Source organism: Delphinapterus leucas, chromosome 3 (genome assembly GCF_059928025.1).
Source record: "Delphinapterus leucas isolate spDelLeu-1000000601 "Yukka" chromosome 3, BTC_Dleu_Yukka2, whole genome shotgun sequence".
Classification (NCBI taxonomy): Eukaryota; Metazoa; Chordata; class Mammalia; order Artiodactyla; family Monodontidae; genus Delphinapterus; species Delphinapterus leucas.
Genome location: NC_143131.1, coordinates 160496600 through 160513926, shown reverse-complemented (window position 1 = coordinate 160513926; position 17327 = coordinate 160496600). Strand labels below are relative to the sequence as shown.

The 17327-nt window shown below is 38.7% G+C and overlaps 1 protein-coding gene across 1 annotated transcript in view; it reads left to right on the top strand.

Annotated features, from left to right (window-relative positions):
- Positions 1–14591: 14591 nt before the first annotated feature.
- ZNF354C (zinc finger protein 354C) overlaps positions 14592–17327 on the top strand; it is a 30481-nt gene continuing 27745 nt past the window's right edge. The window contains 2 exon segments of the mRNA XM_030760553.2: positions 14592–15382; positions 15787–15874. Coding sequence (XP_030616413.2) covers positions 15339–15382; positions 15787–15874 — 132 coding nt within the window. The 5' untranslated portion in view covers positions 14592–15338.

The window sequence follows — 17327 nt, the reverse complement described above, 5'->3', positions numbered from 1 at the left end:
ATGTTATTATTTCGGATGGAGATTAAGCAAAGCAAAAATCAGTGAATTCAGCTTTGCCTCCTAGGACTAATCAGTCTCATTGTTTCAGACTTGTGAGGAACAAACTCTTCTGGGTCATTTAGTACTCTACCTGCAATGTCTCTTTCCCAACAACCATTCTTTTAAATTCTCTAATTACCTAAGGAAAATTCCTAGGAAACACATAACTTCCCTATCTTAGTTTGGAGTGCTATACCAAAATACCAGAGACTGGGTAGCTTATAAACAACAGAAATTTATTTCTCACGATTATGGCTGGGGAGTCCAAGATCAAGGCACCAGCATGGCTGTATTGTGGTTAACCCTCTTCCTGGTTCATTTCTGGTGACTTCTCACTGTGTCCTCACATGGTGAGGGAGCTGTCAGGGACCTCTTTTATAAGGTCATTGATCTATTCATGAGGGAGGTACCCTCATGATCATCATCACCCAATGATGTTGAGTTGAATTTCAACATGAATTTTGAGGGGACACAAACTTTCAGACAATAGCATTCCCTAAGTATCAATAGTCCTAAAATCATCAAAAAATTAAATAAAATCACACAAAATATTAAGCCTAGTTATTTTTAAGGCGAGGTCTATCAAACTTGAGTGTAACAGATTTAAGTCTTTTGCAGGATCCTTCAGAGGAGATAATCTATAAGCATGATGATTCTAATATAACCCAGTACCAAAATCAGACAAGGAAAATACAAGACAGAAAAATTGCAGGCCAATATCATCTATCAACAGAAATGTAAAAATCCAAACAAAGCATTAGCAAATGTAAACCAAAGTACCTAAACATAGATAACACATGATAAGTACAGAATTTTCATGGGAATGCATGGGTTATTTTAACATTAGCAAACTTACAGATGCTGTGCACTACCTTAATATTAACAGAAGTCCATATGTTCATCTCAATACATGTAGGAAAAAACCCAAAATACTCAGTACCTACTCATGATAAAAACTTTTAGCCAAGCAGCAGTAGAAAGGAACTTTCTAACCAGATAAAAAGGTATTTAACAAAAAACCTGCTGAAAAAAATAATAAAAGGTTAGAAGTATTCATGACATGATGAGTATGGGGAAAGAATGAACTACCCAATAATGGTTCTAAGAAGCAGAAATGGTTCATGCACATACAAAAAAAAAATGGATGCCTACCCTCACCATATCAACAGTTATATAATTTTGGAAGAATATGTAAGGAATAACTTTATGACCCAAGATAGGGAAGGAATTTTTTAAACAGGATACAAATAAGCTATATAAAATGTTTATATTATTTGCTCACATTGAAATAAGGAACTTATGCTTATCAAAATATACCAAAAAGGAAATGAAAAATCAAGACACAAAACAGAAGGAAATCTTTCCACAGCATGCCCAATATGTTTTCTGGAAATTTTGAATAATTTGTATGGATCAATTAAAAAGAAAAACTTGGGACTTCCCTGGTGGCACAGTGGATAAGACTCCGCACTTCCAATGCAGGGGACCTGGGTTCAATCCCTGTTCAGGGAACTAGATCCCACATGCATGCTTCAACGAAGGAGCTGGTGAGCTGCAACTACGGAGCCTGCCTGCCACAGCTAAGACCCGGCACAACCAAATAAATAGTAAAAAATAAATAACAACAACAAAAAAGAAAAACTTAATAGAAAAAAGTGATCTGAATACATGACTACTTATTTCATAGAAGAGGAAATACAAATTTCCAAAAACATGAAAAGATGCTTAACTTCATTAGTTTAAAAATGTAGATTAGGACCACAGGCATGATTTTAAAGTACACATGAGCAAATATAAGATGTATGACAATACTGAGTTTTGGAATGTATGTGGAATAACTGGCATTCATACTCTACTAGTGGGAGTATAAATTGATACAGGTCATGACATCTTGCAAAGTTGAACACCTGCTTGTTGTAATACACAGGCACCTATACATGCTACATAAATGTTTGCAGATGAGCACCAAGAATTATGTGTAAAGGCATACTGATCATAATAGCAAATATTTGGAAGTAGTCTTCTGAATGTCCATTAGTAGGAGAATGGATACACTTTAGAGTATTAACACGGTAAACAGCAATGAAAATTGATGAACCAAAGCTATATACAAAACTTTGATGAATTGTAAAACATGCTGAATTCTAAAGTCAGGAAACTACATGTGGTATATCATTTTTTGCAAAATTAAGTTTATACTAAGTGATATGTACATGTGGTGAAGATCATAAAAACAGCAAGTGATTGGATGAGACAGTGTTTTAGTTATTGTTAACCCCCAAAATGCAGAAGACTGAAAATAAGAAAAAAGAGTTTGTTTGAGGTCCTAAGAATTGCAACTCGAGAGGCATAGATTCTAGCAGCCACTCAAATATGTTCGGAGGGAAATACAAAATGGCTAGGGTTTATAAAAGCAACAGACAAAAACATCCCAGTAACATTATATACACGTTATTTTTAGAGAACTACGATTGGTGGCATTCAGTCACTTGGGGACAGCAGATTGGTTGCTAAGCTGTGGTCTCGAGGGAGAAAAGAAAACAAGTTCCATAAAAAAATAAGTTCCAGATGGTCTCAGGATGGCTGTGTCAAAAGTTTATATTGCATCCGGGGGTGGATGTGTGTAAGTTCTACTTCCTTAGTGGCCTCCTGGCTCCATTTTAGATCCCTTTGACATAAGTAACCCCATTTTGTTGTTCATGGTCCACATTATCCACTACTGTGTAACAACTCTCCCCAAAATTTACTGGCTTAACAAGTTATTAATATCTGTCTTGGTTCCACGTTTGGGCTCAGCTGGGCAGTTCTTACTTAGTGTGTCTAATGTGTTTGCGTTCAAGTGGCAGCTGGGGCTAAAGGCACGACTGGGCTTGATACCCAAGGTGGCGGGCCGTTGTTGATGACTGACAGGTGGGAGCATGGTTGGGCTTCTGTGTGGCTTGAGCTTCTCACAGAAAGGTGGCTGGTTTCTGAGAGGGAGTGTCCCTAGAGCAAGCATTCTGAGAGACGTAGGTAGAAGTGGCAAATCTTATAACTCAGTTTTGGAAGTCACAACATTAATTCTGCTGAATATTATTGATCAAAAATTATTCACAGATTTGGCCCAGATTCAAGGGGAGAAGACTATAGAAGGGCATTAATACCAGGGGGCATGGTTCATTGGGTGAACATATTTGGTGACTAGCTACCACATAAACACAAAATTCTGGATGGTAATTACCTCAGGGTGTGAGGCAAGGAAATGACTTGGGAAGGAGCAGAGAATTCCTCAGCTTGCTTGATGCCTGAAAGAGGCTCCCTTGTCAAGAAGAGGCTGCCCAGGCCATCTAGAATGATGGCCAGTGTGTATGTCAGTAAAAATAAGTATAAATTTTGGGTCCAACACTGTACTGGGTGATTTGAGAGAGAATAAAGCAGACATCTTCATGCCTGATCACCCTGGATAAAGTGAACATGTAGTTTAAGGTAAAGTTTAAGGAACAAATAGTTTAAGGATAAAGTTTAGGATAAAGTTTAAGATGTAATGACCTCAGATGTTGTACCAAGGGCTATCCCAAAGTGATTAACATTCTTCAGGCCACTGTTAAATTTAAATGTGTCTCATTAACAGAACCATCAACATCTCCCTCCTGTCTGCACCTTCCCCTTCTTATTCATCTCCCTGGATCACCAGAGGAAGAGAATATTGGTTCCTATCACAAGTAAGGAAACAGTAGTAAACCAAAACATGTGCATCATAAGAGAACAAGGCAAAGAAGTAACAATCATCATTAAGCTATCGATAGGTTTTTCTTTGCCTAATTTCTCTTATTCTCAGAGACTTGTTCAGAATCTAGGCAAAAGAGAAAAATGTCCATTTTCATAGCTTCTTAATAGGCCATTTTCAAAGCAGCCTGAAAAAGCAAACTATGCTTTAATTTTTGTGATAATTGACATGCCTGATATATTTACAGTGTTCAAAGTGATTAAATTATTTAAAATATTCATCTTTTCAAGCGCTTTGGGTTGCATTATCAAACATGTTTTCTCATGAAGAGATCTGTGAAATGAATAGATCATTTTATTTCTCAGCTGTCGCTCCGTTGAATTTATCAAATATTTCCTCATGATTAGATTTTGCTTTTTGGTAAGAAAGTCACCAGAGTAATATGGTATTCATCTCAGTACATTATATTATCACATTAGGAGGCTTGTGATGTTGAGTTAACCTATTCCTGGGAAATTTAACTTTGATCTGTTGGTTAAGGTGGTATCAACCTAATTTCCCACTGTAAAGTTACCGTTTTTCTCATCGTAATCTTTAGTATCTTGAGAGAAAATCCTAGAGTGTATGCATGTATATTTTTACTGGTCAAACTCCCCTCCACTAGTTTTAGCATCTATTGATGGCACTTGCTGTAATCAATTATTATTATAATGGTTTCCAAATGGAAATTATCTAATTCCATCATTCCTTCTACACTTATTAACTGGCTTTCTACTTTAGGGAAGAGTTTTATCTTCTATTTGTTTCTATGACTCTGGAAGCACAGTTTCTTATTATATTCAATGGACTGTAATCTGCTAATATCATTATTTATTTTGATGCTGAAATTGTCACAGACTTGGCCTCTGAGATTCCCTGCAAGCTGGTATCTGTGTCCTTTCTGTCACAACAAGCTTGGAATTGTGTCCAAGATTTGTAATTCAAGTACACCTACTTTGCTGTTTAGCAAAGTATGATTTATTAACTAGATGACTTGAGGGTTGGGGAGAAGAATTGTGGGGTCAAAAATAAGTGGGGGGATTTTCTCTTTTTCTTCTGCAGTATCTTATATTTCCTCCTCTTGCTACTTTCCTCCTTGAAACATGGTTTCCACACCTCTATTTTCTGTTAACAATGTTCCCCCGAAGCATTACCTTCCCACTAATGCCTCCTTGCATCCTGCATGTACTTAAAAAAATTTTGTAAAATATTTATAGCTTAAAATATATCATTTAACCATTTTAACGTGTACAGTAGCATTGAGTGCATTCACAATTTGGGTGTAACTATCACCAAAATGTATTTCTAGAACTTTTTCTTCATCTCAAACAGAAACCCTGTACTCACTGAGTAACTCTCCATTTTCCCCTTCCCTCAGCCCTTGGTAACCTCTATTCTGCTTTCTGTCTCCAATAATTTGCCTTTTCTAGCTAGTTCATATAAGTGGAATCATACAATATACTTCTTTTTGTGTTTGGCTTATTTCACTTAGGGTAATGTCTTAAAGATTCATCCACGTTGTAGCATGTTATCAGAATTTCGTTCCTTTTTTAAAGGCTGAATAAAATTCCATTGTATGTATAGACCACATTTTGTTTATCCATTCATCTGTCAATGGACATTTGAGTTGCTTCCACCTTTTGGTTATTGTAAATAATGCTGCCATGAACACTGGCATACAAGTATCTGTTTGACTCCGTGCTTTCAATTACTTTCCCTATAGTTTTGCCTTTATAGAATATCGTATGTCTGGCTGCTTTTTCTTAGGCTAGTACATTTGAGATTTCCCCCATGTTGTATCAGTATTTTGCACCTTTTAATTGCTGAGTGGTATTCCATTATATGAATGTACCACAGTTAGTTTATCCATTCTCCACTTGAGGAACATTTGGGTTATTTCCGCTTTTTGGAAGTTATGAATAAAGCTGCTACAAACAATTGCATACAGGTTTTTGTGTGAACATTAAGTTTTCATTACTCCTCGTGTAAATACCTAAGAGTGTGGGATTGCATAGTCATTTGAGAAGTGGATATTAACCTTTATAAGACACTGTCAAACTGTTTTCCACAGCGGCTGCAGCATTTCACATTCTCATCAGCAATGCACAAGGGTTCTAGTTTGAATGTGGATTCTTCTACATCTTCACCAACACTTGTTAACACTTGCTTTTTTTTTTTATATAATAGCCATTCTAACAGGTGTGAAGTGGTATCTCATTGTGGTTATGAGTTGTGTTCCTCTAATGACTAGGGATATTGAGCATCTTTTAGTATGCTTATTGGCCATTTGTGTATCTTATTTGGAGAGCTGTCTATTTGAAACCTTTGCCCATTTTTGTTTTTTTTAACCATTTATTTAATTTTTAAATTAATTAATTAATTAATTATGACTGCGCTGGGTCTTAGTTGCAGCACACAGGATCTTCGTTGCGGCATGCAGGATAGTTTTTAGTTGCAGCATGCGGTCTTCTTAGTTGTGGCATGCAAACTCTTAGTTGCAGCATGCATGCGGGATCTAGTTCTCCGACCAGGGATCGAACCCAGGCCCCCTGCATTAGGAGCGCAGAGTCTTACCCACTGGACCACCAGGGAAGTCCCCGGCCCATTTTTTAATTGCATTGTTTCTTTGTTGTTGTTATTGAGCTATGGAAGTTGTTTATATGTCCTGCATGTACTTTTAAGCGCTTACTTATATATAGTTCTCTTATATACCGTAAACTTTTGCATATTTTCACACATAGGCTGTACTTTCTCTTTCTGGTGGTGGTTTTAATATCAATTTTAGGAACACCACTACCTCTTCTCTTTTCTGTTGCATATCCTTTATTTTTTTTTAAAGGATATAATGGAAGTTTTAGATTATACCACCATCGCTACCTCACCTCCAAGAATTACCTGAAGAAACATTTTTGTTATCCAATTTCCACAGAATTTCTACCTGATTTTTATTTCTCTTTATTCCAACAATATTCTTTAAGTGCTTATTATGTGCCATATCCAAAAAAGTTTGTTGTTTCTGTAACAGAGGAAACCCTTGTCATGCCTGTGGCAAGAAGTCTAAAAGCTGCCAGTGCTCCAACATTGGCTTTGTGATCTCTGCTTCAGTAACAAGATATGGGCAAAGGGAAACAAGCTTAGCAGAGCTTCAGTTTCTTTCAAGCAAATAGATTATACACAATAAAAAATTGTAGGTTTTCATGACTCACCCCATAAAAGTTGTGATGGAAAAACCAGGATAGAATTACACCTTGGATTCCTGTTTTTCAATACCATCCAGCCTGCACACTTCTTCACTTAGGTCAATGGGATTATTTTTTCTAAACAAATATTTGCAGTCATTCTTAAATGTGCTTGTACAAAAATCCTTTAAACTTCTATGAGTTCATACAGGACAGGAAGATATAAATAACTTATTGCATGTTTCTATCACTCAGGTTTGCAGTAGTATCTGTATGGCATTTTAAACAGTATACACCCTTGTGTCTCCCCAGTCTAGCCAGTCCATCATCCTCAATTCCACATGTACACAGGGATGGATGTTGTTAAGATCATCAACTGATTAAGAGAATAAGATGGAAGAGGAGCTGTAATTTAATTTTAAACACTATGCATGTACTTCAATTTAGCCTTTCAAATTTTGAATAGTTGGGAACAATTCCCATTTTTCCTTTTCTAAAATTATTCTTTTTATTTCCCCATTGTACAGAAAAGGAAGGGAAGAAGGGAGGAAGGGAGAGAGGAAGGAAGGAAAAAAATAGTCCACCTTCAGTTACACCACAGTGGACCCAAGGAACCTGCTGGGTCAGGATATTGGGTTACTTACTATTTCATGGATATCATATGCAGTGCAGACATTTTTTCAAACAAAGTAGACGGTCATTTCTTTTAAAAGGATAAACTACATTAGAAAGAGAAAGTGGAGAAGGATAGTCACTTTGTAAACTGGATTCTGTAAGCTTGGAAGATAAATTTGAAGATTCTTCCCTGAAAATGGAGAAAAGGACAAAGAATTAAATGTGAGGTTTGCACATTGTCATGAAAGCCAGACATCAAGAATAACAGTTTAATATGTTGCCAATGAGGAAAGCAGAAAAAAATAGAACAGAGTCTTATCCTTTCTTTGTGCCTCAGACAATAATAATGGAAAAAACCCAGATCAGAAATAAATGAAAAAAAAAATGAAGGAAACAATAGCAAAGATCAATAAAACTAAAAGCTGGTTCTTTGAGAAAATAAACAAAATAGATAAACCATTAGCCAGACTCATCAAGAAAAAGGAGAAGATTCAAATCAATAGAATTAGAAATGAAAAAGGAGAAGTAACAACTGACACTGCAGAAATACAAAAGACCATGAGAGATTACTACAAGCAACTCTATGCCAATAAAATGGACAACCTGGAAGAAATGGACAAATTCTTAGAAATGCACAACCTGCCAAGACTGAATCAGGAAGAAATAGAAAATATGAACAGACCAATCACAAGCACTGAAATTGAAACTGTGATTAAAAATATTCCAACAAACAAAAGCCCAGGACCAGATGGCTTCACAGGCGAATTCTATCAAACATTTAGAGAAGAGCTAAAACCTATCCTTCTCAAACTCTTCCAAAATATAGCAGAGGGAGGAACACTCCCAAATTCATTCTACAAGGCCACCATCACCTTGATACCAAAACCAGACAAGGATGTCACAAAGAAAGAAAACTGCAGGCCAATATCACTGATGAACATAGATGCAAAAATCCTCAACAAAATACTAGCAAACAGAATCCAACAGCACATTAAAAGGACCATACACCATGATCAAGTGGGGTTTATTCCAGGAATGCAAGGATTCTTCAATACAGGCAAATCAATCAATGTGATAAACCATATTAACAAATTGAAGGAGAAAAACCATATGATCATCTCAATAGATGCAGAGAGAGCTTTTGACAAAATTCAACACCCATTTATGATAAAATCCCTGCAGAAAGTAGGCATAGAGGGAACTTTCCTCAACATAATAAAGGCCAAATATGACAAACCCACAGCCAACATCATCCTCAATGGTGAAAAGCTGAAAGCATTTCCACTAAGATCAGGAACAAGACAAGGTTGCCCACTCTCACCACTCTTATTCAATATAGTTTTGGAAGTTTTAGCCACAGCAATCAGAGAAGAAAAGGAAATAAAAGGAATCCAAATCAGAAAAGAAGAAGTAAAGCTGTCACTGTTTGCAGATGACATGATACTATACATAGAGAATCCTAAAGATGCTACCAGAAAACTATTAGAGTTAATCAACGAATTTGGTAAAGTAGCAGGATACAAAATTAATGCACAGAAATCTCTGGCATTCCTATACAGTAATGATGAAAAATCTGAAAGAGAAATTAAGGAAACACTCCCATTTACCATTGCAACAAAAAGAATAAAATATCTAGGAATAAACCTACCTAAGAAGACAAAAGACCTGTATGCAGAAAATTATAAGACACTGATGAAAGACATTAAAAATGATACAAATAGATGGAGAGATATACCATGTTCTTGGATTGGAAGAATCAACATTGTGAAAATGACTCTACTACCCAAAGCAATCTACAGATTCAATGCAATCCCTATCAAACTACCACTGGAGTTTTTCACAGAACTAGAACAAAAAATTTCACAATTTGTATGGAAACACAAAAGACCCCGAATAGCAAAGCAATCTTGAGAATGTAAAACGGAGCTGGAGGAATCAGGCTCCCTGATTTCAGACTATACTACAAAGCTACAGTAATCAAGACAGTATGGTACTGGCACAAAAACAGAAATGTAGATCAATGGAACAGGATAGAAAGCCCAGAGATAAACCCACGCACATATGGTCACCTTATCTTTGATAAAGGAGGCAGGAATGTACAGTGGAGAAAGGACAGCCTCTTCAATAAGTCGTGCTGAGAAAACTGGACAGGTACATGTAGAAGTATGAGATTAGAACACTCCCTAACACCATACACAAAAATAAGCTCAAAATGGATTAAAGACCTAAATGTAAGGCCAGAAACTATCAAACTCTTAGAGGAAAACATAGGCAGAACACTCTATGACATAAATCACAGCAAGATCCTTTTTGACCCACCTCCTAGAGAAATGGAAATAAAAACAAAAATAAATGGGACCTAATGAAACTTCAAAGCTTTTGCACAGCAAAGGAAACTATAAACAAGACCAAAAGACAACCCTCAGAATGGGAGAAAATATTTGCAAATGAAGCAACTGACAAAGGATTAATTTCCAAAATTTACAAGCAGCTCATGCAGCTCAATAACAAAAAAACAAACAACCCAATCCAAAAATGGGCAGAAGACCTAAATAGACATTTCTCCAAAGAAGATATACAGACTGTCAACAAACACATGAAAGAATGCTCAACATCATTAATCATTAGAGAAATGCAAATCAAAACTACAATGAGATATCATCTCACACCAGTCAGAATGGCCATCATCAAAAAATCTAGAAACAATAAATGCTGGAGAGGGTGTGGAGAAAAGAGAACACTCTTGCACTGCTGGTGGGAATGTGAATTGGTACAGCCACTATGGAGAACAGTACGGAGGTTCCTTAAAAAGCTACAAATAGAACTACCATATGACCCAGCAATCCCACTACTGGGCATATACCCTGAGAAAACCATAATTCAAAAAGAGTCATGTACCAAAATATTCATTGCAGCTCTATTTTCAATAGCCTGGAGATGGAAACAACCTAAGTGTCCATCATTGGATGAATGGATAAAGAAGATGTGGCACATATATACAATGGAATATTACTCAGCCATAAAGAGAAACGAAATTGAGCTATTTGTAATGAGGTGGATAGACCTAGAGTCTGTCATACAGAGTGAAGTAAGTCAGAAAGAGAAAGACAAATACCGTATGCTAACACATATATATGGAATTTAAGAAAAAAAATGTCATGAAGAACCTAGGGGTAAGACAGGAATAAAGACACACACCTACTGGAGAACGGACTTGAGGATATGGGGAGGGGGAAGGGTGAGCTGTGACAAAGCGAGAGAGAGGTATGGACATATATACACTACGAAACGTAAGGTAGATAGCTAGTGGGAAGCAGCCGCATAGCACAGGGATATCGGCTAGTGCTTTGTGACCGCCTGGAGGGGTGGGATAGGGAGGGTGTGAGGGAGGGAGATGCAAGAGGGAAGAGATATGGGAACATATGTATATGTATAACTGATTCACTTTGTTATAAAGTAGAAACTAACACACCATTGTAAAGCAATTATACCCCAATAAGGATGTTAAATAATAATAATAATAATGGAAAAAACCAATTGCTAGATACAGGGAAAAAAATAGAAATACTTAAAGATACAGGAAGTAAAGGGGGGGATTTATAAAAGTCAATGTACAGAAATAAATAAACAGAAGAAGATTACCTATAAGAGAAGAAAAATCAAATTGGCCACAGATATCTCCAGAAAACTAAGTAAAAGAGGCCCATGGAATAACTGAGAGGACACAAATAAAAACTAGGCTGTGACAATGTGAAAAAACCCAGAAATGTCAAGACCAAAAGAGGAAATTCAGGAAGTGATGGTATAGACATGGTCAATAGAGAAACAGATTAAATATAAATTTAATTACAAATAAGTATAAATTATAAAACTCAAGGAAATTGCCAAAATTCATAGTTGAGAGAGAAAATGGAATATGGAAGTACTAAAATTAGATAGGCCTATTAGCTCATATTTTTAAAAATTTTAAAGGGGACAGAAAATTAAATTGCATTTGGTTTAAAATATAAAGTGTAAGAAATTAATAAACAGAAAACTCAATTAAATAGAAATGGGAGACTAGAAGGGGGTGCTCTCACCCCTACAACAGGAAGAACCCAACAGGGAAAGAAAAGACTTCCCCTTCTTTCCTGGAAGGAGCTCAGCCAATGAGAGTCTGTCAGGACTCAGCCAATGAAAAAGCCATGGGCTCTTTCTTTATAGCCCTATCAACTTCCTTTTCCCCTCTATAAAAAAGTTGTCCTCTCCATTTTTGCTGAGGACTTGCACAACCATATTTACAGACCCCAAATTGCAATTCTTTGCTAATCCTGAATAAACACATTTTCGCTGGAGAAAAAACTGGCAGTCTATTTGTTTTAGGTCAACAAAAGGAAGCCAAGAGATAAGCTAATCCTTAATTTTTATAACCAGAAAAACAGAACATAAAGAATGTTTTTTAAAGTGTAATATTACCAGGACAATTTAAAAGGAATATATATAATTCATAGTTGAGAAACATTATATTCCAATGTTCTTAACATCTTCATCTTTTCCATATTTTGAATTTTTACTTTTTCCAACCACTTCTCATAACTTCTACTCAGTCCAAACTGCTGTTTTCTCTCACAGATTTACCACAATAGCCTTCTAACTAGTCCTAGTCTCTCTACTTCTTACTTTGAACTTTTAGTTTATTCTCAGCACAGCAGTCAGCATGATCACTAAAAAAAATGGACATAAGAGTATGTCTCTCCAGTGCCCAGAGCATTCTCTTGAGAATAAAATCCAGTGACATAATGACAAATAAGAGCCTATAAATTCTAGTCCTCTTGCTGCTGATCCCCTACTTCTCTTTCCCTCCTTATTTCTGTTTTCCTTATTGTTCCTTAAACAGGCCAGGCATGCTCCCACCTCAGGGCATCTGCTTGTTAGTCTATCAGAAACCCTTCCCCCAGATATTTAGCTTGGCTCACTTCTCATCTTCTGCTGGTCCTTCTTCAAATGTCACTTTGTTGGTCAAATGTTTCATAATCACTTTGTGTAAAATTGTAAAATTCCTCTCCCACCAAGGTTCCTATTCCCCTTTCTTGTTCTTGTTAGTACTCATCACTTTCCAAACACATACTATTTATTTATTTACTTTACTGAAGTATAGTTGATTTACAATGTTGTGTTAGTTTCTGGTGTACAGAAAAGTGATTCAGCTATGCAGCTATACATATTCTTTTTCACATTATTTTCCTTTATAGTTTATTACACAATATTGAATATAGTTCCCTGTGTTATAAAGTAGGACCTTGTTTATTTTATATATAGTAGTTTGTATCTGCTAATCGCAAACTTCTGATTTATCCCTCCTCCACCCCTTTTCCCTTTGGTGTAACTATAAATTTGTTTTCTGTGTCTGTGAGTCTGTTTCTGTTTTGTAAATAAATTCATTTGTATCATTTTTTAGATTCCACATATAAATGATATCATATGGTAATTGTTTTTCTCTGCCTGACTTACTTCACTTAGTATGATATCTCTAGGTCTATCCATGTTGCTGCAAATGGCATTATTTCATTCTTTTTTATGGCTGAGTTATTTTTGTTATTATTTTTCTTCTTTCTCTCCCATGAGAATTTAAGCTGCATGAATGCAGAGGTTTTGCCAGGTTTATTTACTGGTCTATTTCTAGCATCTACAACAATGCCAGGCGCAAGACAGGTGTTAAATATACTTTGTTCAATGAATGAATAATGGAATCATACAACAGTGAAAATGAAGTTTTCATATATCAAGATAGGTGAACCTAATAAGTGTTCATGTTGAGCATGTAAGTCACAGAAGAACATATAGCAGATTCTGTTTATATAAATATCAAACACCTTGCAAAAGTAAACACTGTTTTAGGGACACATACATATTGAGACAGACTGGGACTGGGACCTTTTGCTGTAGTGCTGCAATGCTTGCACCTGGACACACCTCTCCTCCAGCAACAAAGTACAAAGAAACTATATGGGACTAAAAATAACTGCTTGCATGTGCAGTTGGAGCAAATTCTGGACAAAAGATATAAAGAGACCAAAAAACCCAACTGCCACTTTTGAATAGCCCAGAGCAAAAGCAGGGTACTGCCCATGTCCCCTGCACACAACACCATCTAAGGGGTGGGCAAACCACCTAAGCCACCCCTCCCGCTGGACCCCTGGACACACCCCTACCCTCACCCCATATAAGGAACAAGCTACCCCTCCCCCCCAGCAAGTGAGCAAGGAAACCTGTTACTTGTTCTTGCTCCCCCCTGCTGCAGCAGGGGCCCCAATAAAGCCTTGCCTGAATTTCTTGTCTGGCCTTTTGTCAATTTCTATTGATTGGGGAAGGCCAAGAACCCTGTTTTGTATCAATATGACCTACTACTCATCAGGCTAATGAAAGGAATGTTTAACAAAATTTAGAAAAATGGGGAGCACCATGGACAAGTCTTCCAAAATTCTGATCAAGTTCTCTTTTGTGGGACCAAGAGCTCCCCAGAGGCGAGAACTTTCACCTCTCGGAAGTGGCCGGCGCCAGCGGCGCCCCCTAGGAAGTGTAGTCGGCGCGGGGCCAGAGGCATGCCGGGAGTCGTAGTTCTCCTGGGTTCGCGGGGCGGCGGGGACGGCTCGCGGCCTTTCTGGGGCTTTTGGCGCGGGTGATCCCGGAACTGCTAGGGCACCGTGCCTGGGACTGAGAAGCTCCCGGTTGCCTCTTTCGGGTGGCGGTCGGAGCCAGCGCCTGTGACCGTCTGGGCTGGCAAGTGCGCGGGCCGGGCGGGGACGCGCGCTGGGGCACCAGGGAGACGCCACGGGCGGGTGGGTCTGGAGGCTGTCTGCACGGCCCGAGCCACGGTGCTTCGAGGGCGTCGCTCCCTCCCTCCCCACCCCGTACCCCCCAGACTCGCGGGGAGGGAGCACCCCTTCCAGGTGAGCTGGGGCGGGCCCGGGAATGCTGTCAGTGGGGGTCTTTTGTGGCTGGCTTTTCTGAGACTTCTAAATGAAACAGACAATGAAAACAATAGCTAATGCCTATGGAGACTTTATGTGTGCCGGCACTAGTCTGGCGCCTTGGATGAATTAACTCATTTCATCCTCAGATAACAGGTAGGTCCCCGTTTTACAGATGAAGAAAATGAGACGCAGAGTGAACAGGTAATTTGCCAGCCTTGGACTCAGACTATGGTCACTTTTTGCCTCTACTACTTACCAGTTTTGTTTCTTTGGACAGGTCACTAGACTCCCTGGTTCTCAGTCTTCCTCACATCCGTAATACGGAGTAGCAATATTTTTTAGAGTCGTTGTGAGGATTAAATAATACATGTAAAGCATGCAAGATTCCTGGCGGGCAGAAGATGTGCATCATAGAGTAACTATGATACTTGTACAGCAGCTTCCCTTCCCTGGCTGAGTTTACACAGCATACTCAGCTTGTTGAGCTTTCATGCCAGGTGCTATACCTGTAGAACCCGCTGCAAACTTAGGCGGCCAGTGCAGGCAGCTGTGGCCACGGCTCTTCTCTGACGGTTGTCTGGCTGCTCCTCTTACCTTGTTTTCCCTGTTGGGGTTTGTATATGAAGAGCAAAGGACTATTTGGAGCTGTGGATGCTGCAAGAGGTGGCACCTGTGGAATTTGTGTTTGGGAGTGGCAAGCAATATGGCGTGCATTGTGTGAGAGTTCCCTAGGAAGAGCACAGCACTCCAGGAAGGAGCCACTCAGGAGCGCCTGCGTTGGTCATTCCGCAGAGAAAGAGAGGGCACATGTGGGCAAGTTCCTTTATTGTGGTTTCTTCAGGAACGAAAAGGTAAGGCAGGGCAAATGGGCTTAGGATTGACTAGTTATGTTTGAAAGTGGGAGCCCAGGAATCACACGCTTGCTGTGACTGTCTGAGTGTGTAGTTTAAAGCTATCTTAAGGACTCCAGAAATCTGTGGTGAGTCACAATTTGCTTAGATGTAGCTAATAGATCCCAGATGGATGTTAAAGCATCAGTTTATGGAAATTAGAAGTATGGTTAATACAAGGAGGAGGTGGAGGTTGGCAGATTGTCTTAGAACTTCATTGGCTTAGTAGGCACACACTTGGTTTGCATCATTTATGTGGGGTGGCTTTGTAGGGACCTGATGGACATTATGGGTGGTTGTAACTTCCTTTCTCCAAGCCATCCCTTGACGCCAGAGTTCTTCACAATACCTTTTTCTCTCTGCAGACCTACCTTGTCAAGCACGCTGCTCTCCCTTGACAGGAAAACTAAGAAGGAAAGAATGGCTGTGGATTTGCTGCCTGCTCAGGTGACAGTAAGTAAATTTTGTCTTTTTAATGAATTGCCTTCTGTGTTCAGAGATGGTGGACATATTTCCATTCTTTGTCCAGGTACTTTGCTTTCCAGTGAAAACTATTGAGAATCCAGAGCCTGATAGGTTTTTTCCATGGTCCTGGCCTTATCAAGGGGTTGCTGAGGAATGTGCATCCTCTGTCCCCAGACAGAGGTCACTCTTAATTCACCCCAAAGTCATTTCATGACCAAAGATTGAGTCAGCTCTGAACATAGGCTTCCAGATAGGATAAGTGCTTGGTGAGGAGTATGAAGTATTAGGGAGTCTTTATCTTCACAGATGATATAGTGTCACTTGGAGCAAAGCCATGGAAGGGCCAGAAGAGACACCCTCAACAGATATTGAGCATGACAACGTACAGGATACTGTGTAGGGCACTGGAGCTACAAAGAGGAAAGTTGTTATTTCTGTCTTCAGGGAGTTTTTGGTCCTGATCTTAGGAATGAATGTCCAAGAGGATTCAGGGAAGAGATTCAAGAAGTGGAGTTATTTTGAGCTAATACTAAAGGTCAGGGCTGATACCTGATGGGCATCACAGAAGGAGTTCAACGTGGCCTGGGCTCTGAGACTGGCACTGGGGAGGACAGAGAGCTCCCTCTTTATTGGGAGTTCCTCTGTCTAGTGCAACTGTGATACTAAACCGTCCAAATGTCCTTCTCATCTATCTGACTGATGCCTCTATCTCCTTCTATGATTGTTTTTTCCCTGCTACTTCAGACTCCCCTCCTGGGCTCTTGTTTTTTGGTCTTTCCACTTTTGAGATCTGTTTTCATTACTTAACCCTCACTTTTCTGAAGATCTTTCTCAAATTTCTCTCCCCAGGCCTGAACTTTTTCCTAAAGATCCAGTCTGTCATTCCCAAACTCTTATGCAATATTTCCACATGGACGTCCCATCTTGCCCCCAATACCAGCTTCCTTTCCTTCTGTTTGTCACTGGCTGCTTTTCTAAAAAGTAGTGATAGCCCACAGGTTAAAAATGTGAACTCTGGAAGTTGATTTTTGGAGTTCACATGCAGGCTAGAGACGTGACTGGGCAAATTATTTTCTCCCTCTGTGCCTCATTTCCTCATTTGTAAGTGTGGTTAGTAATACACATGCCTCATTTAATCCTTACAAGAGGGCTGCTAATATCTGCATTTTATACATGAGGAAACTGAGGCACAGAGAAGCAAGTAACTTAAGGTAGTACAGCTGGCTTTTGAACCCCAACAAAACAGTCTATACAGTTAACATGCTCTAAGAAAGTATATGTAAAGTGCTAAGAACAGCTCATAGTACATATTAAATCTCAGTAAATGCTGGCTGTCACTACTGTTAGTAACAGCAGCAGCAGCGTTATTTTAGGACCTGCCAAATTTGGTACATATCTCCTCACTAGGCTAGACTTTACTTTGATTCTTTAATTACAAGAA